At 40.2% G+C, this 27,317-nt stretch overlaps 4 protein-coding genes and 1 pseudogene across 5 annotated transcripts in view; all 5 read left to right on the top strand.

Annotated features, from left to right (window-relative positions):
• Positions 1–691: 691 nt before the first annotated feature.
• On the top strand, positions 692–13,078 carry LOC104451484 (G-type lectin S-receptor-like serine/threonine-protein kinase SD1-1). Its single transcript, XM_039314338.1, is given in 16 exon segments — positions 692–2,021; positions 2,197–2,322; positions 2,443–2,567; positions 2,635–2,683; positions 3,019–3,256; positions 3,333–3,483; positions 3,560–3,845; positions 9,664–9,980; positions 10,028–10,868; positions 11,085–11,210; positions 11,356–11,480; positions 11,556–11,595; positions 11,598–11,765; positions 11,884–12,121; positions 12,200–12,350; positions 12,489–13,078. Coding segments are annotated over 16 exon segments (4,620 nt in total). The 3' UTR covers positions 12,798–13,078.
• Positions 13,079–17,858: 4,780 nt separating this feature from the next.
• Positions 17,859–20,663, top strand: LOC104451385 (G-type lectin S-receptor-like serine/threonine-protein kinase SD1-1). 2 transcript variants are annotated; one of them, XR_005552373.1, is made up of 5 exons: positions 17,859–19,127; positions 19,355–19,477; positions 19,593–19,717; positions 19,791–20,001; positions 20,122–20,663. XR_005552373.1 is itself a non-coding variant. In XM_039316215.1 (4 exons), exons 1-4 carry the CDS (start codon positions 18,941–18,943, stop codon positions 19,926–19,928), a joined length of 573 nt encoding a protein of 190 aa, XP_039172149.1. In that variant the 5' UTR covers positions 17,859–18,940; the 3' UTR covers positions 19,929–20,663. The 2 variants fall into 2 exon arrangements, 1 of the variants encoding a protein (XP_039172149.1); XM_039316215.1 differs by having other exon boundaries at positions 19,791–20,663.
• A 1,545-nt stretch (positions 20,664–22,208) lies between these two features.
• LOC104448375 lies at positions 22,209–22,980 on the top strand (annotated as a pseudogene).
• A 1,073-nt stretch (positions 22,981–24,053) lies between these two features.
• The window catches only part of LOC104448374 (G-type lectin S-receptor-like serine/threonine-protein kinase SD1-1), a 3,812-nt gene continuing 548 nt past the window's right edge, over positions 24,054–27,317 (top strand). Inside the window, exons 1-4 of the mRNA XM_039314336.1 lie at positions 24,054–25,740; positions 25,853–25,966; positions 26,886–27,040; positions 27,124–27,313. Coding sequence (XP_039170270.1) covers positions 25,299–25,740; positions 25,853–25,966; positions 26,886–27,040; positions 27,124–27,313 — 901 coding nt within the window. The 5' untranslated portion in view covers positions 24,054–25,298. The remainder of the gene's footprint in view (positions 25,741–25,852; positions 25,967–26,885; positions 27,041–27,123; positions 27,314–27,317) is intronic.
• On the top strand, positions 24,470–25,242 carry LOC120294312 (G-type lectin S-receptor-like serine/threonine-protein kinase At4g27290). The gene is made up of 2 exons (XM_039314337.1): positions 24,470–24,878; positions 24,938–25,242. Exons 1-2 carry the CDS (start codon positions 24,470–24,472, stop codon positions 25,240–25,242), a joined length of 714 nt encoding a protein of 237 aa, XP_039170271.1.

The raw sequence follows: 27,317 nt of genomic DNA, 5'->3' as shown, positions 1-27,317 counted from the left end.
CCCTTTTATCTCTTCGTCAATGTCTTTTTGCTTAAAGTCGTCTTCTTTTTCTTTGTTTTATTAGCCACTTGATTTGACCAAGTCAACAAACCAAAATATTATAGAACCAGTCCAAGGAGGTGTTCTTGTCCGGCAGTGTTGCGCTCACCCGTGTCTTCACGTTGCTCATGTACAATGAGTAGTCCTAGGCTAGGACCCGAACTAATTGAGCTCTCTCACCAACTCGAAGAGCTAGTCCATAAAGTTGCCCATCTTTCAAAGGCAACATTTTAAAAAAATTTGCTAAAAATTGGAGTTTAGGTTGGGTAGAGTTTGCATGAGATTAGGGTTGAAACGATTATGAGTCGTTTACATAGCATTGCATAAAAATAGATCAATTTAAATCTTACTACTTTGGACCAACCGAACCGACCTAGTTGATGGGCTAGCCATGAGGAGTGGGCATGACCTTCTCCCATTGCATGAATAGACATCATAAGTCTCCCAATAAAAACACTTGGCAAACTTGGGCGTCTCCATTTCATGACCTTTGCTTACTTATTTCGTTGGGAGTTTCCAGTGATAGAACCTGCTACAGAATCACAGAATATCTTGTCAGGTGGACTTCAGCTGGATTTTCTTGGTGAGAACCTTCGAGTTGAAAACTTTTCATTGAGAGGGAGGAGCTAGGGAAAAACTGACAGAAGACTTCATGGCATTGGAAAAGGTTCCATATTCCCCCTTCTTTTACTCTGTTTATGTCATGTTTATGATGAACTTGGTGATCGCATCCGATACCTTAAGTCCAGGTCAGTCCATTAAAGATGGAGAGAGATTGGTCTCTTCAGGCCAAAGCTTTGAGCTTGGGTTCTTCACTCCAGAAAACTCCAAGTACAGGTACTTGGGGATATGGTACAAATTTAGTCCTGAAAAAGTCGTTTGGGTTGCCAACCGAAACAACCCACTCACTGATTTAAATGGTGTTCTCACATTTAGCGATGAGAGGAATCTTGTTGTTCTCAACCGATCAAAGAGCATCATCTGGTCTTCGAATTCATCCGGGGTTTTAAGAAACCCAGTCGCACAGTTGTTGGATTCTGGTAACCTTGTCGTTTCAGAGAATACAAGTCAACATTCTGGTGAATGGTCATGGGAGAGCTTTGACTATCCAACTGACACCCTTTTAGCTGGTATGCGAATGGGATGGAACTTCAAATCTGGTTTCGAATGGCGTCTGACTTCTTGGAAAAGCACGGATGATCCTTCCTGTGGAGAATATACCATTGGAATAAATGTTAATGGGTTGCCCCAATATGAAATGCTCAAACGAGGCTCCACAAAAACATTGCGGACAGGGCCATTCAATGGATTCGGTTTCCCGGGAGATCCATCGACTAAGAGTGCCCTTTTCAAGCCGTGGTTTGTTTACAATGAAACATATGCATATTTTGAGTTTGAATCTTTAAGGTATGATATCTTCACCATACTCACATTGAATCAGTCTGGTCTTGCTCAACGTCTTCTGAGGAAGAGAGAGAGCTCTACATGGGAGGTCATGACCTCATCTCCCCATGATCCATGTGATCACTACGGGCGGTGTGGTGCTAATGCTTTTTGCAAGAGGAACGAAGAACCTAGATGCCAGTGCTTGCAGGGATTCATGCCCAAATCCCCAGAAGAGTGGCTGTTATTTAATTCAACCAGCGGGTGCATTAGGAAAGCTCAGTTAAATTGCTCTCAAAAACAGGGCTTTCTGAAACTTTCGATGCTGACTCTGCCCGACCTGATAGACTTCTGGGTAAACAAGAACATGAGCCTTGAGGAGTGCAAGGTGGAGTGTCTAAAGAACTGTTCTTGCACAGCTTATGCTAATTCAGATGCACGAGGAGGAGGAAGCGGCTGTCTGATGTGGTTCAGCGATCTCATTGATATAAGAGAATTTGAAGAAGATGTACAAAATATCTTCATTAAATTATCTGCTTCTGAGTTAGGTAAATATGTACATAGTGATTCAGTTAGCAACCACTTTTCTAAGCTGCGATGATCTTGCTTTTTTAAAAAGTGTGTACATAGTGAATGCTGGATTAATCATGATCTTGTACCCAACTATTTACTTGTTTGCTTATCGTTTTGCTTGACTATTTGTGATCACATCCATCAGCTTCTGAACATATTATCGTCCAAAATTAGTTAACACGCTTTTCTTGGGAATTCTAGATTCCATCCAAAGCCCTGTCAATAAGAAAATACTGTTGACAGTCACGGTGGCTTCAGTCATTTCTGGACTGCTCATAGCAGGTATAGCATTGAGCATTATGTGGAAGAGCAGAATGAAAAGAAGAGGTAAGCTTGTTTGTAATTTAGTCCCCTTTTAACTGTGAAGATTTGCGTTGAAATTCTGTTGTCGGACCGTGACCAAATTAAATACTACTTTCACGTGATAGATAGAGTTCGTCCTTGTAGGCTTACAAAGTCAGAAGGAAGACATTGATTTACCATTATATGATTTTTCTACCATTGCTGTTGCTACTGGACATTTCTCACAGACCAACATGATTGGAGCGGGTGGCTTTGGTTCAGTCTACAAGGTAATGAGCTATGGATTTGCAAGTTTACAGAACACGATAAGCTTATTTAATTGAAAAAATAATGCAGGGAAATCTCTCCATGGGTCAAGAAATAGCTGTGAAGAGGCTGTCGAAAGGTTCAAGACAAGGCCTTGAAGAATTTATGAATGAAGTACTCCTAATTGTGAAACTTCAGCATAGGAATCTTGTCGGACTTCTTGGCTGCTGCATTGAGGGAGAAGAAAGAATGTTACTATATGAATATATGCCAAATAAAAGCTTGGATTATTTCATTTTCGGTTCGACCTCCTTGATTCTTTTCATTTCCTTTTCGCTCCACCCCCATTCTATTAGTCAGTAATCATTTGTGCCTCTACCTGGACATACAACCAAATGCAAATCAATAAACTCATTTCCTTTAAGAGTGCTGAGCTTAAATGTTTAAGACTTACGTTGGGTTGACTGTATGCAGATGATGACAGAAGCTTCTTGTTAGCGTGGAAAAGTCGCTTCGACATAGTTTTAGGAATTGCGAGAGGACTTCTTTATCTTCATCAAGATTCAAAACTGCAAGTCATTCACAGAGATCTCAAAACAAGTAATATTTTGTTAGATGTGGACCTCAATCCTAAAATCTCAGACTTTGGCCTTGCAAGAATCTTTGGAGGCAATGAAAGAGAAGCAAGAACGAGAAGAATCATTGGTACCTAGTAAGTTTCTTATCTTGATTAACGAGCACTGTCCATGAACACTGGCTAGATTTAAGTCTAGATATTCTTAATGCAGTGGCTACATGTCCCCAGAATATGCTTTTGATGGAAAATTCTCTGTGAAATCCGATGTTTTTAGCCTTGGTGTAGTTTTGCTAGAGATAGTAAGTGGCAAAAAGAACAGAGGGTTTTGCCATCCTGATCATCAACACAACCTTCTTGGGCATGTAAGTAAGTACGGTATGGTTGTCCAAACTCATGTCTTTTAGGTGATGTTTAATCACATAAATGGATTTGTCCCAGGCATGGTTGCTGTGGAGCGCAGGCAGGTCCTTGGAGCTTCTACATGAATCTCTATGTGACTCCTTCATTGCATCCCAAGTAGAGAGATGCATTCATGTTGGTTTGCTATGTGTCCAAAAGCTTCCTGGAGATAGGCAAACAATGTCTTCAGTCGTTTTCATGTTAGCGAATGAGGAAGCAATCTTGCCACAACCTAAACAGCCCGGTTTCTTTATGGAGAGAGAGGCATCTCCAATAAGGGAAAACTTGTACACAGGGAATATCGTTACGATCACCATGCCAGAAGGTCGATGAACTTCCCATCGAGGATGTTCCCTGCATTGTTGAATTTAGAATTTTAGATCAACTTTCTCGGTGCATGATGGTAAAAAGGTTCAGAAGATTGTGTACACAAATCTTTGGCTACCTCGCAGCAAGGACTATTTAGAACGAGACGAGGGCTGCAATAAAAGATTCTCGTTGTATGATTCAGTGGCTCAAGCAACATGGGGAAGGCCTTTTTTATTGATCATCGCCATTGATTATTCGTGGAGATAAATCATATAAACTCTCTGACCTTTTGAAGGAGCAAGTAATTATATTTACTGCTTCAATTTATTCTTATATGATACATCGATACGTAGTATCCCAATGAATTATTTACACATTTATAAACAATATAAAGTATCTATTGTTTGGTCTTAATTAAATGAGTCCAACAACACTTTCAGTGCATTAATCAAAATGACAAGAATAGCAAAATGATAAGTAACATGATGTTAATATAGTTTATAGAAGATGGCATACGCTGAAAGTTAAGCATGCGGGGAAATCTTTCAACAGACCAAGAAATAGCCATGAAAAATCGTCAACAAATTCAGTACAAGGTCGCGAAGAGTTCATGAATGAAGTAGCTTCGTTCGTCAGATTTTAACACAAATCTCATTGGGCTTCTTGGCTACTGCATTTAGAAAGAAGAAAGAATGTCAATTTACAAATACATGCTGAATCAAAGCTCGGATAGTTTTATTTTTGGTTCAATCATCCTGATTCTTACTGGTTTTTTTTTTTTTTCACTGCACAAAGATATTATCCTTTCAAAATTAATTCTTTCCATGAGTCATATATATAGAACAGCAAGGAACAAACACTTGAAGCTTATGTGTTTGCAGATTGCAACAGACCCTTATCCTTTGAATTGGAAAAGCGCTTTTTCGTTTTAACTGGAATCAGACGAGGGCTCCTTTATCTCCACTAAGATTTGAAACTTCAAGTCATTCATAGAGATCTCAAAACAAGCAACATCTTATTGGAAGCTGATCTAAATCCAAAAATTTGTGATTTTGGATTGATTTATGGAGGTGATGTAAAAGAAGAGAGAACAAAAAGAATAATTGGTACTTTGTAAGTTAGCCATCTTGCTTCATGAGTTCCAAAGTTCATACTTTCCAAGGCATTGGGAGAACTGAAATGTGATTTTCTTAATACAGCATCTACATGTCCCCAGAATATGCCATTGATATAAATATTTCCGGTGAAATCCAATGAATTTACCTTTGGCGTGCCTTTGTTAGAGACTGAGTGGGAAAAGGAACAGTGGATTCAGCCATCCAAGTCACCACCACAACCTTCTTGGACATGTAAGTTGAAGCTTGCATTAAGTGATGCTGTTTTCCTAACACTTTGATTGTCTTTGATGTCCAAGTCATTTCATATTGACGTTGAGTTGTCTACTGTGACTGGAGAGTAAGCACCCTGTTTGTGTTCTCAGGCATGGTTGCTGTGGAATGAAGGCAGGGCGTGGAACTTATGGATGATTCCTTAGCCGACTCTCACGTTGAATTTCAAGTAGAGGGATCCATGCAAGTGGGCTTGTTGTGTGTCCAGAAATTTCCTTTTAGACAGGCCAACAATGTTTTCTGTTGTTTTCATGCTGGCAAATCAGGAAGCGATCTTGCCACAGCCTTAGCAGCCTGGTTTCTTTATGGAAAGAAGTCCAGCAAGCTCAGATTTGACTTCACCGAGGGAACCCTATACATGTAATCTCGTGACCATAACAATGCCAGAAGCTTGATAGACACACTATTGATTTAGCATTTTTGCTAATCTCCTGGGGTTCTTTTTCAAGTAGTTTAACTATTGATTTAGCATTTTTGCTAATCTCCTGGGGTTCTTTTTCAAGTAGTTTAACGAACAGGATAATGTTTAGGACTCAATTGGCCGAATGAATTAAATTGGCAAAACGTGAAAATGTTTAAGACTTAATTAACACCATTAAAAGATTTATGATTGAATTGACAAAAGCATTATACGTCTAGGTCTTTTTAGATAATTTTCTGCAAATTAACTCATTGTGCTATAATTAAAGTTGTGTGGGGATGCGAAAATTCAACAAAAGAGGGCACCAACTGCTCCTCCTGTGATCCCTTTGTGTTTATTTATTTGTCGAGGAATATGAAAAGGAAAGAGAGGGCAAAATTGAAGTATCTCTCTTTAATCCGTTTGTGATTCAGGTAAGGATATGAATGATTAAACAAATTATTAGCGCAGCGGTTACAGCTTGCTGCAGCTGGGAACAGCGTCGGCTCCATCTCTTTACAGATTCCAGAGGTCGTTGCCTTAAAAATGAAAAGGAAAAGGAAGAGAAAGAAAGTTTGACTTTTTTTTGCAGAGAACTTCGTACGTGTCACCTGAGGAAGGTCTTATCGCAGATTACAAGGTAGAGAGAGAGAGAGAGAGAAAGAGTTGGACACTTTATCATTGGTGGAGAATGATGAGAAAAATAGGTTAAAAATGCATTGATTTTTCCACTCCGAATCGTGCCGTTGATGACGCCCCCGGAGGATGCACGAATAGAAAGTCCGATAACGCTCTCATGATATCAACATATGTGTTAGCGGAAGTCGCCCAGCACAATGATAATGCGGTTTGAGTAGCGTTTCATTTAGAAGTCTCTGATGTTGGATTTGATACGTCCCGTTCTTGACACCAGCAATATACCAATGTGACACACACTCGTTAAAAAAAAAAATTACCTTGCCCTAGATTCCCTTCCCACATACATACATTCAGCATGAGCTCTAATACTATCTGAGTAGTTGCCTGTTAGCGCGGAAGTCAGTAGCACCAAGAAGACCGAAAAGATCTCAATTAATATGAAGATTTCAAGGATTTCTCAATCAATTTATCGGTGATAGCACTCTAACTAGTATCATAACTTTTGGTTTTGCAACTTCCTCGGTTTAATGTGCCGAATCAATTCATAGCAACGAATAAGAAAATATCCTTTTTTTTTTTTTAAAGTTTGGTAACAAGGAAATCTTTCAAATTTAAATCCAAAACAAACAGAATGATGCTTGACAATGCTCAATGACCATGGGTATGTCTTTACACAAAGAGGTTCGCATCTACATATGTCGTGGAAGTGTTAGATAGAGTCTCAAATATATGAGTATTAAGTGAGTCAGTGATATTTGCAAGGAAATAAAATCTAGAACCTATCCAATTGAAAGTGGAATTGGTTAATTGTCCCCATTGAGCAGAGCCTAAGTGAAAAATTCCAGTTACAGGCTCGATGCCTATGTCGAACATTAGACTCGTCGAAGCCATAACCAGCTGAAAAATCATAATTTACGCGTTTGACAGGTAAGATGATATGAAAACAGGCACCACATCCCCTCCAATTAGCACTTCCCATTTGAGGTCCATATCAATCGCAGTTTTCAGTTGTCCCTGTAAATTTTAGTCTCGGAAATGTATCAATGAACCAAAAACATCTATCGAAATTCAATTTGGATGAATGTGTTGCCCGAAATACTTAAAAATTTCTTTTGTTTCTGCAGTCCCTAGTGAGAAGCTAATCGACTAGTCGTACATGTGATTTAGTTATGAGATGAAAACTTGAAAAATTGATAAGCACATCTCACATGGGTTTTGTGAGATTCAGTCCATGATAATGTCGCACGTTTCTTGTTGAAATCAACAAAGATTGCACATAAAAATCCCGAGTCAAAATTCGTTACATATAGTACCAATTAAGATGGACTCGTAGACTTCAATTGAGGGTATTTTGGACGCGGAATAGTTGACCATCTCCCCTCAGCTGCAATAAAAGAAATAGTCATCAATGTGTTCCTTCAGTGTTGACTACATATGGGCTAGCAGCTGTAAGAACATCACTCGGTCTCCTTCATGAACATGGCTCAGTTTGTTCACGTGCAGAAAATTCATTGGCTTGGATTGCACCCCAAAGTTGACAGACCAGGTGGATAAAAAGCGGGCTTGTGCAAAACGTTAACTGAGGATGGGCACGAGTTTTCTCAGAAAGGAGGTAATGGAATTTGACTTCTAGACATTCCATTTCGCCCCTACATCTTGACATTTGTATAACGTTCTTTCGCCTCCGATTGTTGCTACCAGCTTTCCTCTCTCGATAGAAACGGCCAACAAATAAATAAAAAATACAGGGTCACATTTTTCTGAACCATATCTCCAATCATGTAGGGGTTGGCGTGAAGACCGTAGACTTCATTAAATCAACCCGGAGTGATGGTCGCCATATAAGACTTAATTTGGGTCATAATTGGTGGAAAGAGCAAAAGAACTATGTCAATAATTTCTGCCCTGTCTAGCTAGCAGATGCTATTTTTTGGGGTTCAGTTTAGAGGCAAATAACGGGAAAATTGAGAAAAAGAAGCAAGTTTCCCAGAACGTATCTGAGCGAGTTGCAGCTCCAGAAGAGTCGAGATAGGAATTATACTTAATCGAACCAAAACAAGTTACTGCAAAACCAGGTAAATGTACTTGAGCCTGAGGAAGCAACTTTTGTGAATAAGGCCATCAAGCCATGCTCGTCTTAGTTTTTTAATGACATTGAGTGTAATGATTGGTCCTGCAAGGAATGAGAGTGCAGCTCTATTTCAAGGATGCGAAGAGGGCAGGAATGAATTGAATCCCACATCGTCTTGGACAGTGAGATAATATGCTATATAAGGAGTAGCACCAATCTTTACTACCTACTAGGCCTTTTCTGGGCAAAGCCCAGAAGAACAAAATCGTGAGGACATGGGGCAAGTGAGTCCTACAACCAAAAAAATGACAATCTTGTTGGCCTATGAGGCCACAGGTTGGCCCTAACAATGATATTAGAGCCAAGCCTAGTGAGAAGTGTGCGATTCGGGGATGAGTGCAGCTTTGTCTCAAGGATGGTGAAAGGGTTAGGAATGAGAACCGAATCCCACACCGTCCGCACCAATCTTATCTACCACCGAGGCATTTTCTAGGCAAAGCCCACAGGAACGTGAGGGCATGGGTAGATGAGTCCTGCAGCCTGAAACGGACAATATTGTTAGCAAATGGGCCAAAGGTCGGCCCTTACATTGAGTGCTCGGGTCTCTAGAGACCTCAACTAATCCAATCAGGTAATGGCAGTATCCTAGTTTCACTATAACTTGACAGTTATCGAGATAAAAGTTGCCTTCGCTAGGGCTCAACCCCTGATCATGATTCATCGATTGCAGTTTAGTTGTATCATTTATATTCCCTGATGATAGTTTTGCTATCAGTCCCTAATACAAGAAAGCATCGGGAAGCTACATGATGGAGAGCTCCAATTGCACTAAAAAGGATTGAAGTTAAAATGAAAACTTATTATGAATTTGTGGAAGCTCTAATTCAAATTAATGTAGCGTGATATGAACACCAGTCAAACAATGGCTACTATGAAATCTTCCTTATAGCAAAAATAAATCATTCATCCCAAAAACAAAAGGATTTAAGATAATATTGTTCACTTCGTCGCGTATCAGACAATTGACTTTGCTTTCGCTTTAAATTTTTTTAATACTGACATTATTGACAAGTTAAGCAATCATCCATATCATCCCAAAGCTGTACCAGAATTTTTCATTGAGCGAAGGGCACGCTAACATTGAGGCAACTGAAATATTAATTTGAAACAGTGGGTCAACTCAACCTATAGCATAAGTTCGCTGGCCATTTTAGGGAAGGCATACATTTGGAAAAGAGCAAGTCATTGGAAGGCATTGAAATGAAAAGTCATCCTCTCTTCACCTTCTTGTACCCTTTTATGGTCTTTCTTTCGGTGCTAAGTTCGTCCAATGCAGGTGACTCATTAAGTTCAGGCCAGTCCATTAGCGATGGAGAGACAATAGTTTCCTCAGGCCAAAGTTTTGAGCTCGGCTTCTTCTCTCCTGGAAACTCCAGGAACAGATTCTTGGGGATATGGTACAAGATCACTCCTGAGACGGTCGTGTGGGTCGCCAACAGGAACAACCCACTTGCCGATTCAAATGGTACTCTCACAATTTCTAATGATGGAGCACTTGTTCTTCTAAACCAGTCGAAGAGTGTCATTTGGTCTTCAACTTCATCCGGGACACTCAGGAATCCTGTCACTCAGCTTTTGGACTCAGGAAATCTCGTTCTTAGAAAAATAGCAGTTTGAGTTCTGATGAATATTCATGGCAGAGCTTCGATTACCCATCTGACACGCTATTAGCCAGTATGAACATGGGGTGGAACTTGGCAACTGGTTTAGAGAGGTACCTGAGTTCCTGGAAAAGCGCAGATGATCCATCCCCTGGAGACTATATGTTCAGACTAAACAGACAGGGGTTGCCACAATGGGAAATACTCTTGACAGATTCGGTAATAAAGTATCGGACGGGACTGTGGAATGGAGTTCAATTCAGTGGCACTGCCGTGGAACCGAGTTCAGTCTCTAAGCCTACTCTAATTAACAATGCCAGTGAGATATATTTTACGTATGAGCCTCTATCAAATGGAGTCATTACAAGAGTCACGTTAAACCAGTCTGGATTACTACAACGACTTGTGTATATGAATAGGAGTGCTACATGGGATATTATGTACTCTACTCCAAATGATTTATGTGACAATTATGCCAAGTGCGGTTCTAATGGTTTCTGCAGAATAAACGAGGCTCCCATATGCAAATGCTTACGAGGGTACACGCCCAAGTCGCTGGAAGAATGGGACGTGCTTAACTGGTCTTCGGGCTGTGTGAGAATGCTACCCCTTAATTGTTCGAAAGGAGAGGGCTTCTTGAAACTTTCCGGGGTGAAACTACCTAACCTGATAGACTTCTGGTTAGATAAGAATATGAGCCTTGACGAATGCAAGGCCAAATGCTTGAGAAATTGTTCATGTGTAGCTTATGCTAATTCAGATGTTAGAGGAGGAGGTATTGGCTGCCTAATGTGGTTTGGCGACCTAATCGATATTAGAGAATTTCATGGAGTTGACTACGACCAGAATATATTCATACGACTTCCAGCTTCTGAACTAGGTAGGTCCATCTTCAAACTGGCAGAGCTGATCTTGCTGTAGAGTTATATCTAGTTGGATTGTTATTTGTGGATGTTTCATACTCTTGCACACCTGCAATTTGTTCCTGCTGCTTTTATGTCTTTTGTTTCTTTTTCCTCCCAAAGGATCATGAATGCAGACCCTTAGCTCATGGAGCGGTAATATTAACTAATGTTTTCCATTCTTCTCTATCTAGATGCAATCCAGGGTCCCAACAAGAAGAAAAGATTGATCATCATAGGGATTCCACCCATTTTGGTAGTGTTCATTCTGGCTGTGGCGATTTGGATTATTTACAGGAGGAGAATACTGAAGGAGAGAGGTAAACCTATCTATCAACAAAATCCAGTTTCCTTTCATTGAAGAGGCTATGATCTATTTCTGTCTTAAGTCTATGTTATATTGTAGTTTTGTTATGTCTGATTTTCATATCAATTAGTTTTTTTTTGGTCGGACATATCAATTAGGTTGGAGAAGTGGAAAAGATGACTTTGACTTGCCGTTATATGATTTTGCTACGATCGCTGCTGCTACTGACAATTTCTCTTCAAGGAATATGATTGGCCAGGGTGGCTTTGGCCCTGTCTACAAGGTAAACTGTGTACATTTTGCGGCTACGTGTTCATGCAAAAGAGGCAAAGAAATAATTGAAATAATGATAACGCAGGGCAATCTTTCGGTGGATCAAGAAATAGCAGTAAAGAGGCTGTCAAGAATTCGGGACAAGGTCTTGAAGAGTTTATGAACGAAGTAATTCTGATTGCAAAACTTCAGCACAGGAATCTCGTGGGACTGGTGGGCTGCTGCACCGAGAGAGAGGAAAGAATTTTAATTTATGAATATATGCCTAATGGAAGCTTAGATCATTTCATTTTTGGTATGGCCCTCTTCATTTCAGTGTTCAAATGAACTTCATAGCTTGTACAGGAAATAGATGTAGCAAGTACTGCAAATGTCAGTCATTTGAAGCTTTTGTGTCATTTGGCATTGTGCAGATCAGGATAAAAGCTTCTCGTTGACGTGGAAAATAAGATTTGACATTGTTATGGGAATTGCACGAGGACTTCTGTATCTCCACCAAGATTCAAAGCTTCAAATTATTCACAGAGACTTAAAGGCAAGCAACATTTTGCTAGACGCCAACCTAAATCCTAAAATCTCGGACTTTGGCTTGGCTAGGATATTCACTGGTGATGAAAAAGAAGCAAAAACTAGCAGAGTTGTTGGAACCTGGTAAGTTCAAATTATCTCGGACAAGTGCTCAAGTTAGTGCTTTAGAGAACTAACGGATGAATGATTTGCTTACTGCAGCGGCTATATGTCCCCAGAGTATTTATTCAATGGGAATTTTTCCGTGAAATCTGACATATTTGGCTTTGGAGTGCTTTTATTAGAGATTATAAGCAGCAAAATGAATAGAGGGTTCTGCCATCCAAACCACCACCACAACCTTCTTGGGCACGTAAGTTGAGCTAGAAGAGAACATTGCTTGTGCTTTCTGGTGCATGCAATTATGTCGGATTCATACAGATATATTAACATAGTTTCTTCTTTCAATAACAAGCAAGCTAGCTTGACGGCATAATTTTATTTGTCATAGGCATGGTTGCTTTGGACCCAAGGCAGGGCCTTTGAAATTCTTGACGAATCATTGTACGACTCTGCCATCAAGTCTCAAGTAGAAAGATGCATTCATGTCGGGCTGTTGTGCGTCCAAAAGTTTCCTGCAGACAGGCCAGCCATGTCCACGGTCGCTTCCATGCTGGGAAGTGAAGGAACGGTTCTGCCTCAACCTAAGCAACCAGGTTTCTTCACGGAAACCAGCCTGGAAAACTATAATTCAACTTCAAATGGGGAAGATTATCATACAAACAGTGCGGTGAGCATCACAATGCCAGTGGCCCGGTAGACACTCCATCATCTGTTAATGAGGTTTTATCCCCGACAAGAGAAAAACGCAACCTAAATAGCATTTCAATGTCCTCCAAGGTCATTTCTGTTTGTCTAGATTTTCTTCTTGCTGTATCCTAGATTAGATGAAAAGGCCTCTTGTTAATACTGCTTGAGTGGGATTATGTAACCAATAGAGCGACGATAAAAGTGAGTGGATAATTACACTTTTATTTAGCTGGCGGCTGAACTAAAAGTCTGATGCAATGGTCTATAACAGTTTCCGCAAACTTCAGTGATGAGACCCCATAGAATCGTCTTACGTCGATTCACGGTGACTTTAATTAGATATGTAATGGACTTACCAGTTGTCCTCTTGCTCTCGAGAACAGAGTGCTTCTCTTCCCTCTCAACTCTTTCTGCACCCCCGCAATTAGAAGAGGAGATGTCAAAAGAAGTCAATCTGCATCAGTGCCACTAATTTCAAGATAACAAAAGGTTTATCCAACCACGTGATGAGCCAACAGAGCTTTCCGATTGCTGGAAAATTATTGCTTATTTAGCACATGTGGTCTAAAGACCAGTATTCAATCGCAGAACTGCGATGTGGTCAAAAGACTCGAAACGTGTCTTGATCCCAGGAAATTGCAAAGAAAAAAAAGGAAGACAGAAAAGCTACCAATCTAAGAAACGTTAAAGGGTAATTTGTTTCCACAGACAATTGCACTTCAAATGCAATTTTGCCTGATTGTTCAGGAAAAAGTCAGGATAGATAGCAATGTTAGCAAAGTTTCCCAATGTTCCCATCTCTTGAGGAAGCAAAAGAGAATCGCAAAAAGAAGAGATTGGAAGGAGCTTGCTTAGCACAAACCAAAGCGACAGACTGGGTAAAAGTCAACCATTGACATTTTCAATGAAAAAATTCCCTTCACGCCTTTCTCGACATGCATGAGCTTTCCATCACTGACGCATTAAAACTGGAGATTAGAATCTGGAAGACTAGAATTACCAAATCAAGAGCATAAAGAGAGTCTGACAATTTTATAAAAGAACAAAAGAGTGCCCAGTCCATTGTGGAAACAAAAACACTCTCATGTTAATGGAAGGACAATTCTCAACGTAAGTACCATGTTTAAATTTGTTTGGGATTATTGTCCAAAAAGTCTTCATTTTATTGTACAGTACCAATTCAATTCTCAACATTTCAATTATGCCAATTTTATCCTGCCAATTTTTCTTTTTGGTCATAAACGATTTCCATTTATATTATAAACTGGTCTACTGGGCCGTCATTATAAATCAAAGCCCAAAGGGCCAGAGGAGGGCAAGATAGCCAATCTTGCGGACGACTTCTCAGTCAGCCACTGAATCTGCATTTCTTGGGCAATAACCCAGGCCCACTTCTAATAATCTTGATAACAAGGAGGAGCATTCTTCGATGATGGCTTTTACTTCCCAACAAAAAGTCCCTTCGTTCTGTAGCGTGCTTATCAGATCCACACGATCTGACTCTACCATTACACCGCCTAATTGTGCCAATAAATCCTAAACATTTTTAATGATTTGGTAATGTAGTCATTAGCCTTTTTAAATGTACATCGAAAATTGTTAACGTGGTAGTCTAATCAGCATTAGACATATTATATCATATGTCAATACTAATGTGGATGATTTTTTTTTAATATCTAAATTTTTTAATTTTTTCTTTTCTATTCTTTTTCTTTTTCTCTTTGCAATTCTAGGCCAACAAGGGCCAGGAAAATGAATTAACTAACCACATTAGCATAGGCCATGTGACATAGGATGGTTAGCGCTAACTAATTCGTTACATTAGTAATTTTCAGCCAAAATTGATTAAAATGACTAAATAATGATCAATATAATGTGTTTGACAAATAAAAATGATCTGAAAATATGCGCCACATCCTCTCCAATTAGCATTTCCCACTTGAGGTCCATATTAATCCCAATTTTCAATTTGCTCTGTAATTTTTAGTATTGTGAGTATATCAATAAACCAAAATTATCTAAAGGAATTCAATTTTAGGTGAATGTGTTACCTAAAATACTTAAGAATATCTTTTGTTTCTACAACACCTAATGAGAAGCTAATTGACTATGATAGTAGTACGATGTGATGTAGTTACAAAATCAAAACTTGAAAAATTGATAAGCATGTCTCATGTCGGATTTTGTGAAACTCAGTCCACTATACTATCATACATTTCTTATTGAAATGAACAAGAGATTGCAAATAAAATCGTTAGTCAAAACTCATTACATGTGGTGCCAATTGAGATTCATAGACTTCAATTGAGGGTATTTTGGACCCGGAATAGTTGGCCATTTCCCTTCAGCTGCAAGATAAGATATAGTCATCAATGCGTTCCTTCAGTGTTCGTTACATTCGGGCTAGCAGCTGTAATAACATTACGCAGTCTCCTCTATCAGCATGCCTCAGTTTCTTCACAGGCAGAAAATTCGTTGTGATTGCTGCACAAAATTGACGGACCAGGAACTCTTGTCATAGACATGGTGCTCTTGCGCCAAACGTTAACTGGGGATGAGTTTTTCTCAGGAAGGGGGAACGAGGATTTGACTTTTGACATGCCATACCGCCCATATGATTTGACATTTATTTCTAATCTTCACCATTTATCATATAGTTTCTCCCCCAGTTGTCGCTACCAGCTTTGCTGTCTCAACAGAAAACGCCAACGAATAAATAAAAAAAGTACTGGGTCGCAATTTTCTCAGCTATACCTGCCGGCATTTGCGGGTTGCCGTGAAGACGAAGGACTTCATTGCATTAATCTTCACGGAGTAATGGCCGCAAAATAAGATTTATGCCGGGTGATTGTTAAATAGAAGTCAACAGAAGAAATGATTAATCTTTCGATGCACAATAAAAAGAATTATCCAGATATACACATTGAATTATCAGCGCATAATGGATAGATTTACAACTTTATGATGATCTGAATATAATCACAAAAAAATATATATATTCACGTTTCATGATATTAATACTAACCGTTGATATAAATCGTTTTGTGTGTTTTCTAATGAAGAGAGGAAAACGTTAATTTCAACGTATGTTCTTTTTTTTTCCTTTCATAAATTGGATGTTATCTTCACAAATTATTTTAACTTCCTTTAAAGATAACCCCTCAAACCTGTAACTCTCAAAATACACACCTCATCATAGGTAATAGGTGCCTCCTGGACACATTAGGGCAAACCGTGCCCCTTGGACATGCCCTATCATGGGCGAACTACCAAAATATAAAAGTCATAATCGGTGGAAAGAACAAAATGAACGCTGTCCATACTTTTTGTCCTGCCTAGCTTGTAGATGCTTTTTTTTTTCGGGGTTTTCTTTAGAGATAAATAATTGGCAAATTAAAAAAAAAAAATTAAGTTCACAGAACGTTATTGAACAGGTTGCCGCTCCAGAAGAATCGAGATAGGAATTATACTGTAGTCGAACCAAAACAAGTTTCATGGATAACCTGGTAAATGTACTTGAGCCCGAGGAAGCAATTTTTGCTCAGGAGGCCATTAGACCATGCTCTTCTTCTTTCATGACATCGAGTTCTCGGGTTTCTCAGAGACCTCAGCTAATCCAATCGGGTAACGGTAGTCTCCCGGTTTTGCTACAGCTGGATAGTCATCGAGATGAAAATTGCCTTCGCTAGGCCTTGACCTGATCATGCTCCATCAAACACAGTATAGTGTTGAATCATTTAATTTCTCCAGATGATGATAGTTTTGCCATCGGTCCCCAACACAAAAAGCGACGCAAAGCTATACGATGGATAGCTTCAATTGCACTGAAAAGTACTGAAGTTAACATGACAGTTTTACTATGATTTTATGGTTGCTCCAAGTCTAACTAATACTACACATTCAATTCAATGACATTTCAAGAAACACTGGGGGCGTGCATGTTTATGTTCTTTTTTTCTGTTCATGAACAGATTTTCTGTTTTTTTTTTCCTGGGAAATAAAAAAAAAGAAATGAAAACGTTTGTTTGCATTTTTGTTCAAAATCTGTTTTTTGTTCCGAGAACAAAATTAGAACAGAAATAATAAACAAAAAAATTGTTTTTTGTTCCAAAAACACTTTTGAAAAATAAATTTTCAGCCGTTGAGGGCGGCAAACTCGCCGGAGGGTCGCCGCCCTGGCGGGCCGAGCTCACCCACCACCGGCGAGACTCGACCTCGCCCGATTTGGGCGAGCCCAAGCTCACCCAACCAAGGCGAGGCTCGGCGAGCTTGGCCTTGTCGAATCTAGGCAAGCCCGATCTCGCCTAGCCAAGGCGAGGCCGAACCCGCTGGCGCGGGGGCGAGGCTCGCGAGACCGCCGGCCCTCATTGATCGATTCTTGCCGGCCATAGCCGAGGCCGTGACCTAAAAAAAGAAAAAAATAAAAAATAAAATAAAAATATATAAAAAATTAAAAGAAATAAAAAGAATACAAATTTACTAAACGTGTTTCTATTCATTTTTCATTCCCGGAACAAGTTTACTAAACGCGTCTTTCTGATCAAAAATTGTTTTCCCCGGAACGAAATAGTTTTTCTATTTCGTTCCTCTTGGGAATAATTTTTAACGAAACATAAACAAACGCGCCCCTAGTGTGAGAATGATTTGAAGTGAGATCAATGTGATGTAACCACCATTTGAATAAGGGCTATTGTAAAAAATCTCCTTATTGCTACAGTATATTATCCTTCACTTAAATAAATTTAAGATGTATTGTTTACTTTCTCAGGTAACTAATTACTTACTATGCTTTCACTCTAAAATTTTTTTATGCCGACATTGTTGACAAATTAAACAATTATCCGTTCATCCTAAAGCTCCACCAGAATTTTGCGTACGGGCGAAAGGTATGAGTAACATAGAGGCAACTGAAATATTGGCTTTTAAATGTGGGATCAACTCGACCACTGGATAAGTTCGCCGGCCTTTTATTTTTTTTTTTTTTTTTTTTTTTTTAGTGAAGGCATATACATGGGGAAGAGCAAGAGAAAGTCATTGGAAGGCGTTGAAATGAAAAGTCATCCTCTCTTCACCCTCTTGGACCCTTCTATGGTCTTTCTTTCCGTGCTAGGCTTGTCAAATGCAGGTGATACATTAAGTTCAGGTCAGTCCATTAGTGATGGAGAGACACTAGTTTCTTCAAGCCAAAACTTTGAGCTCGGCTTCTTCTCTCCTCGCAACTCCAGGAACAGGTACTTGGGAATATGGTACAAGATCACTCACGAGACCGTCGTGTGGGTCGCCAACAGGAACAACCCACTTGCCGATTCAAATGGCACTGTCACAATTCTAATGGTGGAGCATTTGTTCTTCTAAACCAGCCAAAGAGTGTAGTCTGGTCTTCAACTTCCTTGGGAACACTTAATCCTGTTGCTCAGCTTTTGAACCTGCGAAATCTTGTTCTTAGAGAGAATAGCAGTTTGAGTTCTGATGAATATTCAGGCAAAGCTTCGATTACCCATCTGACATGCAATCGGCTGGTATGAACATCGGGATGAACTTGGCAACTGGTTTAGAGAGGTACCTGACTTCCTGGAGAAGCGTAGATGATCCGTCCCCCGAAGACTATATGTACAGACCAAACATTCAGGGGTTGCCACAATGGGAATTAGTCTAGACAGACTCGGTAATAAAGTTTTGGATGGGACCGCAGAATGGAGCTCAATTCAGCGGTGCTTCGTGGAAGTAACTTCAGTCTCCAAGCCTGCACTAATTTACAATGCAAGAGAGATATATTTCACATATGAGCCTCCATCAAGTGGAATCATTACAAGAGTCACATTAAACCAGTCTGGATTACTACGACGACTAGTGTATATGAATTGGAGCACTGCGTGAGATATTATGTAACAATTCCAAATGATTTATGTGACAATTATGTGAAGTGTGGTGCCAATGGTTTCTGCAGAATTAACCAGGCTCCGATATGCGAATGCTTACATGAGTACACCCCCAAGTCACTGGAGGAATGGGACGTGCTTAACTGGTCTTCGGGTTGTGTGAGATTACCATCCCTTAATTGTTCAAATGGGGAGGGCTTCTTGAAACGTTCGGGGGTGGAAACTTTCTGGGGAGAAACTGCCTGACCTGATAGATTTCTCGTTAGACAAGAACATGAGCCTCGGTGATTGCAAGGCCGAGTGCTTAAAGAATTGTTCCTGTGTAGCTTATGCTAATTCCTATGTTACAGGAGGTAGTAGTGGCTGCCTAATGTGGTTTGGTGACCTAACTGATATTAGAGAATTTCAAGAAGTTCACTATGAGCAGGATATATTCGTACGACTACCAGCTTCTGAACTAGGTACGTCCATCTTCAAACTAGCAGAGCTGATCTTACTGTAGCCTTTAGTCTATTATATGGTTATGTGTGGATATTTCATACTCTTGTAACCTGCAATTTGTTCCTGCTTCATTTAATTCGTTCGGCTTGTTTTTTTTCCCTTCCACATGATCATGAATGCAGACCCTTTGCTTATTTAACAGAATCTCGGGTAACATAACTAATGTCCTCCATTTTCCTCTATCTAGATGCAATCCAAAGTCCCAACAAAAAGAAAAGATTGATCATCATAGGGATTCCAGCCATTTTGGGATTTTTCCTTCTGGCCATGGCAATTTGGGTGATCTACAAGAGAAGACTGAAGGCGAGAGGTAAACCTACTTACCAACAAAATCCAGTTTCATTTCATTAAATAGGCTAGATCAATTTCTGTTTCAAGTCGATGCTATATTGTTGTCCTGTTATGTCTGATTTTCATATTATTAGGTTGGGGAAGTGGAAAGGATGATTTTGACTTGCCGTTATATGATTTTGCAATGATTGCTGCTGCTACTGACAATCTCTCTCGGAGAAATATGATCGGGGAGGGCAGCTTTGGCCCTGTCTACAAGGTAACCTGTGTACAGTCTGTAGCTAAGTGCTCATGTAAGAGGCACAGAAATAATTGAAATATTGATTATGCAGGGCAATCTTTTGGTGGATCAAGAACTAGCGGTAAAGAGGCTGTCAAAGAATTCCGGACAAGGCCTTGAAGAGTTTATGAACGAAGTGGTTCTGAGTGCAAAACTTCAGCACAGGAATCTCATAGGACTTGTGGGCTGATGCACTGAAAGAACGGAAAGAATTTTGATTTATGAATATATGACTGATGGAAGCTTAGAACATTTCATTTTTGGTATGACGCTCTCGATCTCAGTCTGTTCTAATAAGCTCTGTAGCACGTACAGTAAATTGACGTAGCAAGAAGTGCAAAGATCAGTCACTTGAAGCTTTCGTGTCATTTTGCAATGTGCAGATCAAGATAAAAGCTTCTTGTAGGCATGGAATAGAAGATCTGACATTGTTATGGGAATTGCACGAGGACTTCTGTATCTCCACCAAGATTCAAAACTTCAAATTATTCAGAGACTTAAAGGCGAGCAACATTTTGCTAGACGCCAATCTAAATCCTAAAATCTCAGACTTTGGGTTGGCTAGGATCTCCGGTGGTGATGTAAAAGAAGCAAAAACTAGCAGAGTGATGCGAACCTAGTAAGTTCATGATTCTGTTGTGAGTGCCTGAGCTAGTGCTTTAGGAACTAATGCACAAATGATCTGCTTACTGCAGCGGCTATATGTCCGCAGAGTATACTTTTGATGGGAAGTTTTCCATGAAATCCGACGTATTTGGCTTTGGAGTGCTCTTATTAGAGATTGTAAGTGGTATAAAGAATAGAGGATTCTGCCATCCTTCTTGGGCACGTGAGTTGGGCTAGAAGAGAACATTGCTTGTGCTTTCTTGGTGCAAGTAACTATGTCTGATTCATACAGATATATTAACATAGTTTCTTCTTTCAATGACATGCAAGCTAGCTTACCGGTATAATTTGATTTGTAATAGGTATGGTTGCTTTGGACCCAAGGTAGGGCGTTAGAAATTCTTGATGAATCCATGTGCGACTCTGCCATTGAGCCTCAAGTAGAAAGATGCATCCATGTCGAGTTGTCGTGCATCTAAAAGTTTCCTACAAACAGGCCAGCCAGGTCCACAGTTGCTTCCATGCTGGGGAGCGAAGGAAAGGTTCTGCCCCAACCTAAGCAACCGGGTTTCTTCACGGAAAGAAGCCCCGAAAACTCAAGTTTCAGCTTCAACAAGGGAAGATTATTATACAGACAATGCAGTGAGCATCACAATGCCAGCAGCCCGATAGACACTTCATCATCTGTTAATGAGGTTCTATCCCCAAAATGAGAAAAACGTGACTTAATTAGCATTTTAATGCCCTCCAAGGTCATTTCTGTATGTCTAGATTTTATTCTTGCTGTATACTAGATTAGAACATCTTGTCAATACTGCTTGAGCAGGATTAGGTAACCAACAGAGCAATGGTGAAAGTGAGACTGGAAAACACTGTTGGATAGCTGGCCACTGAGCTAAAAGTCTGATGCAATGGTCTATGACAGTTTCCGCAAACTTCAGTGATGACTGATGAGACCCCACAAAATAGTCTTACGTAAGGTTTATCCAACCATGTGACGAGCCAACCGAGCTCCCCAATTGCCAGAAAACTATTGCTCATTTATCACATGTGGTCTAAAGACCAGTATTCAATCGCAGAACTGCGATGTGGTCAAAAGACTCAAAACGTGTCCTAATCCCAGGAAATTGCAAAGAAAATGAAGGAAGACAAAAGGCTACCAATCTAAGAAACGTTAAAAAGTAACCTGCTCCCATAGACATTGCACTTCAAACGCAATTTTGCCTCCTTGTGAAGGAAAGAAGCCGGATAAGACAGCAATGTCGGCTAAGTCTCCCAACGTTCCCATCTCTTGAGAAAGCAAAAGAGAATCGCAATAAGAAAAGATTGGAAGGAGCCTCCTCAGCACAAAACCAAAACGAGTAGACCGGTTAAAAGTCAACCATTGACTCCTTCAATGAACAAGTTTCCCCATCAGGCCATCCTCGAGAATGCATGAGCTTTCCATCATTGACCCTTTAAAACTCCGCGGTCCGCTTTTAAAGCAGCGATTGAAACACGTGAAAGTGCTAGGCATTACACGCCACAGAAAAGTAAAAAAAGGGAAAAGCCAAAAGAACAAGGAATAATAGTGGTTTCCCATGGAAAATACTATATTCTTTTGGAATTTCATTGTTCACTACAGCTCAGATCAAATTCTTTCCATATCTGATAAATCAACAACTAAATTTCGGATGCTGCAAAATGAAAGTGAAAAAGAGAAAAAGAAAAGTCAGGAAATTGCACCGACGCCAACCCAAAAATGAGTAAGTACCGGTGAAAAAAGGAAACGGATGTGTGATGAATGCAAATACGACATTATGACATTATTTTAAAGACCCAGTTAATAAAATTAAATTTTTTATTTTTCGGCCGCCCGCATGAGCTCACCCATGTCCGAAGGAAAGCAAAGGAACTTCCCTTCCACCTTCCAAGAAACCAGCCTCTCAGACCCAAAGCGACCGACCTGCTGTACCTTAGTTGTCTTCCATGGGCGCTCCCTTCTCGGAACTTCCGTTGACCCTTTACCCATCTATATGTACTCCCACTCCCCCAACGCCTCCTTCATCACCCATCTTCCCCAACCTCCCAAAGCCTCGATCTTTCTGCAGAAAGTTTGAATCTTTCTCTTCAAGCTCTTGTCTTTTCGATCTCCAATGGCGTCCCAGAGAGCCGAGTCGAGCTTCCACGACTTCCTGCCCACCATGGCCGACAAACTGGGCGGCGAGGGCCTGATCGGGGAGCTGTGTAATGGGTTCAATCTCTTGATGGACAGCGATAAAGGGGTCATCACGTTCGAGAGCCTCAAGAAGAACTCCGCCCTCCTGGGGTTGCAGGACTTGAGCGACGATGATCTGCGGTCTATGATGAGGGAAGGCGACTTCGACGGGGACGGCGCGCTCAGTCAGATGGAGTTCTGCGTCTTGATGTTCAGATTAAGCCCCGAGCTGATGGAGGAGTCGGAGTTTCTGTTGGAGGAGGCTCTTCGGAAGGAGTTCTGAGGATTTTCTTGATTTTCCCTTTTGTTTGTCTGACTCTTATTGACCCGTCATACACTGCTCTTGTTGTATTCTTAATTGCTTACCGATTCTTGATCCGCCATGGAATTGTTCAGACAAAAAATAGAATAAACGGATTTACAGTATGATTAACTTTGAGCAGCTCCTCTTTTTTCCTGGATTTTGTTTTGTGCGCGTGTGGGCGCCTGTGTGATCGTCTGGCGGCACATGATTTGGACATCCCTAACCTTGAAATGGAGTTCTATTTCAACTTGGACTCAGTTGCTGAACTGCAGTTTTTATGAAAGATCAATGAGCAATTGAGCCATTAAATGATATATAAGCGACTTATCGGTTATAAAGTGCCAATTTTCCGGATGATGAAAGAAATAAATTCAAAGTTCCTACTGACTTTTATTAGACAGAGCTAGTGTTGATTTGGCATTTATTAAGTTTGCTGCAATTTTGCAATCAGGAATTGTCATTCCTTTAGTTGCCTCGAGTTTTGCATACTCCTTGTTGATTCTTGATCATTCTGAGGGGAAAAAGGGCGATGTGTCATTCTTACAGCCAAAAGGATGATCATTAGATGAAGCTACAACAGTAGAAATGGTCCTGAAGGTATCCTATTGTGCATCTTGTTGTTCCTCTTATAGTTCTTGAAGAATCCGGTTTAATGCTTGCTTAGAATTGATGTTAGTCCCTTCTGGCCTCACGTTACACGCGTGTCACGGGCCGATCGATTGGGATTATGACCACGGATGAGTCACGGTTGACTTCGGGGAACCCTCAGATCGACCTTCTTTCGGCCTGTGACACGTGACTGATGCTTTTATCTGTCGTTCTTATGCAGAGTGCTACCTCCGTAAGTAATCTTTAGCTTCACGAAATCCTCAACCACTTTCTTTATTTGGTCGAAAAATCCTCAGCCACTTTAAATGCTTAATTGAGAGATTAAAACATTTGCCAGGAATGGTCCGGTAACAGGTCTCGAGTTATAAATTCTTTTGTCGCGTTGTTTTCGATGATTCTAGATGCGAACGATGCCGTGATAATTGTATATTATAAGTGGGAAAACACTAATTCAAAGAGCAGTTGGATTCTGTCCATTTGTTGAGGAGGACAAAGGCCAAAGACAAGAATGATTTCATCTCTTCACTAAGAAAACTAAACATGCTTTTCTTTATTTTAGCCTCTCATTGTTGACTTTAGTCTCGCTGATGCAAATAAAACACCCCACTTGGACCTTCTCTGAACGCCCCTTGACTGCTGTAGTGTGAAACGCGGCTGGAAAGCACGGAAACGGCAGGCCAGTCCATCTGCTTTCTCCTGCTTTGAAGAAAGCACTACCAAAGATTCATTTTTTTTCAACACCAAATCAGCAGTGTCACCGGTTCACATCGCACGTCCGTGTAAAGAAGTGATATGCAAATCGTGATGGAGGACTTCTTTCAACCTGTCATTATCAGGTGACGATACTTTATATGTGCCTACCGCTACTTGTCAAGGGTTGATTTTTGTTCTTGAAAAGGAGACATTCTGGTCCATTTTATTATCATTTGTTAGGTTTCCACTCAGTTTCTTGCCCTAGATTAATTGCCATGAAGATGTTCTTCTGAAAGAGGGTTTATAGCGCTAAGCCAGGCACATGGGCATCCTCGGTGTTCTGCTTTTTGCAGAAAGCTTGATCTGGTTCTGGGGATCCTCGGTCGCAGTTGACACAGTATATGCATCTCAATCAATCAGTGATGGGGAGACACTAGTTTCGAGTGGTGGAACCTTCGAATTAGGATTTTTCAGTCCAGGTAATCTCACAGATCGATACTTGGGAATTTGGTATAAGAATGTCCCTGTAAGAACCGTTGTCTGGGTTGCAAATAGAAGCAAGCCAATTAATGACTCTTCAGGCACGTTGATGGTTGTCAGCACAGGCAATCTTGTCCTCCTCAGCCAGAATACTAGTGTTGTTTGGTCAACTAACTCTATGAAACAGGCCCAAACTCCAGTTTTACAGCTCTTGGATAGTGGAAATCTCGTGCTGAGAGACAATGGAAATGGCAATCGGATACTTATCTATGGCAAAGCTTTGATTACCCATCTGACACATTTTTGCCAGACATGAAGATCGGATGGGATGCAAATAGCAGTCTAGAACGGCACTTAACTTCTTGGATGAGTCTCGATGACCCATCTCCTGGAGATTTCACTTGGGGGTTGGAGAGAAGTAACTATCCTGAGCTTGTAGCATGGAAGGGATCAAATAAGTACTTCAGAAGTGGACCTTGGAATGGACTCCGTTTCAGCGGCGCACCACAGTCAGGAGCCAATCCTGTCTTTTCATATAAGTTCATAAACAATGGAACTGAGGTGTACCATACATTTGATGTGGAGAAAAATCACAGCTTGTTAGGATTGTTGTGAATCAAACTACCTCTCTATGGGAACTCTCCACTTGGAATGAAGATTCTCAAAGCTGGATGCTCTTCCTTTCAGTTCCAAAGGACTATTGTGACCATTATGGCCTCTGTGGTGCCTATACCAAATGCTTGACTGACAAGTTGCCGTATTGCCAGTGCCTGAAAGGATTTTCGCCCAAGTATCCAGACAAGTGGAACTCAAATGATTGGTCACAGGGATGTGCCAGGGATAAGCTTTTGAGTTGCAATGATGGTGATGGATTTATAAAATATAATCAGATGAAATTGCCAGCTACAACATATACATGGGTAGATGGCAGCTTAAGCCTCAAGGACTGCAGAACGAGATGCTTGAAGAACTGTTCATGTACAGCTTACACAAACTCAGATATAAATGGGAAAGGTAGCGGTTGTGTGTTGTGGTTTGGTGATCTTATTGATATGAGACAGTTTCCAAGTGGCGGTCAAGACATATACATTCGGATGTCAGCTTCTGAAATAGGTAACAACTCAATGTGGCCACTTAAAAGATCTTATCAGGGAGTTGGATGATTATAGTGACTTCTTGATTATTTTTGACTTATATGCTCTTCATGTGCAATTCAATGGAGCAGGGAAGAGTAAGCGCAAACTGTTGATAACTGCCATTGTCATTCCAGCAATTGGATTACTTGCTGCCATGCTCACGGCCCTCTATTTTGTTGTCAGAAGAAGAATGAAATCTGGAGGTAAAGATGCTTCTTAAGCTGTTTGCAAGTTAAAATTACTGTAGCTTTTTGTTTAATTCAATGTTTGAAAAGATGAATGGCTACTTCAATATCTTGACCATTTACAGACAAAAGAAGACCTATAGCAATCTTCGAATTTGATTAGCATTTACGGAATTCCATGATGCCCTATTGTGACAGTACTTTAAAGTTATTTTTTGCTAGGTGATTTTTTTTCTGGATTTACATGATAGATAATAGTTGAGACATATTGAGCTGCTCCACTTATTGATTTACAGTAAGCAAAGTTGAGGCGACAGTTGCCAAATTGCAAGAGGGCTCATCCTGGTGGTGTTGACTTTCCTTTCTTACTGAAACACTCTTGACTTCCATACACTGCAGATTACCATTTTTTCTTATTTCAGCTACAAGAGTGTTGGATCTTCAGTGTGCTGTTCATGTCATGTGCTTGAATGGAGTTCTCATACTTCCTCTAGTGATTATACATGCAACCAGTTGGCCAGTGTAACATCTCCTAATCATAGAAGTCAGGGTTGATTTGACAGTAGAAGCTGACTGTATTGAAGAAAAATTGGACCTTTATGGTTCTTAATCTCACTTAATGCCAAATGCACATAAAGTGGGAACAGGCAGTATAAATTGAGAAAAACAGCAAACAGTAATACCCTAAGATCATCTGCTCACTCTTTTGATCCACATCCTGAATTGAATGTATTCCCTACATAAGCTTCACTGCTTTTCATCAATTGGTTAAAAAGCTACCTCATTATTTAAGAATTGACTCTGTCGTTAATCTGTACACACTGTAGAACATTTCTTTGCTAAATTAAATGGAGTGATTTAGTGTTAAAATTACCCAAACTATATATCAGCCTTCTCTTGTCTCTTGCATTACATAAATGAATCTTTTCTATTTCAGAGAGAACCAAAAATGTGACAGAAGTTTTAGAGAAAGAAGGTACCAAAGATGACCTGGAGCTCCCACTCTTTGATCTAATTACACTTGCCAAATGCACAAACAATTTTTCAATCGAAAACAAGCTCGGTGAAGGTGGTTTTGGACCTGTATATAAGGTAACTGGAAATAATTTGATTGGATGATCAGAAACATGGAGATGTATTTACTATTGTAGATCTTACAGTTTGTGACATTTCAGGGTACACTGGTAGATGGACGAGAAATTGCTGTGAAGAGACTTTCAACTATCTCTAGGCAAGGATTGAAGGAGTTCATGAATGAAGTCACATTGATTGCAAAACTCCAGCACCGAAACCTAGTAAAGCTTCTTGGTTGTTGCATTCAGGGAGAAGAAAAAATGCTTGTCTATGAGTACATGGCAAACAAAAGTTT

Source organism: Eucalyptus grandis, chromosome 6 (assembly GCF_016545825.1).
Source record: "Eucalyptus grandis isolate ANBG69807.140 chromosome 6, ASM1654582v1, whole genome shotgun sequence".
In the NCBI taxonomy this organism is placed as follows: Eukaryota; Viridiplantae; Streptophyta; class Magnoliopsida; order Myrtales; family Myrtaceae; genus Eucalyptus; species Eucalyptus grandis.
The sequence above is the reverse complement of the archived record's forward strand: the minus strand, read 5'-3'. Positions and strand labels throughout refer to the sequence as shown.

What these genes read in the sequence shown, in the direction of transcription:
- LOC104451385 (XM_039316215.1), top strand. Translation starts at nt 18,941, where the DNA reads ATGAGCCTCGGTGATTGCAAGGCCGAGTGCTTAAAGAATTGTTCCTGT. An exon ending in ACTACCAGCTTCTGAACTAG is followed by an intron (nt 19,128 to 19,354) that starts GTACGTCCATCT and finishes TCCTCTATCTAG; the next exon opens with ATGCAATCCAAAGTCCCAAC. An exon ending in GAGAAGACTGAAGGCGAGAG is followed by an intron (nt 19,478 to 19,592) that starts GTAAACCTACTT and finishes TCATATTATTAG; the next exon opens with GTTGGGGAAGTGGAAAGGAT.
- LOC120294312 (XM_039314337.1), top strand. Translation starts at nt 24,470, where the DNA reads ATGGGCATCCTCGGTGTTCTGCTTTTTGCAGAAAGCTTGATCTGGTTC. An exon ending in GCTGAGAGACAATGGAAATG is followed by an intron (nt 24,879 to 24,937) that starts GCAATCGGATAC and finishes CATTTTTGCCAG; the next exon opens with ACATGAAGATCGGATGGGAT.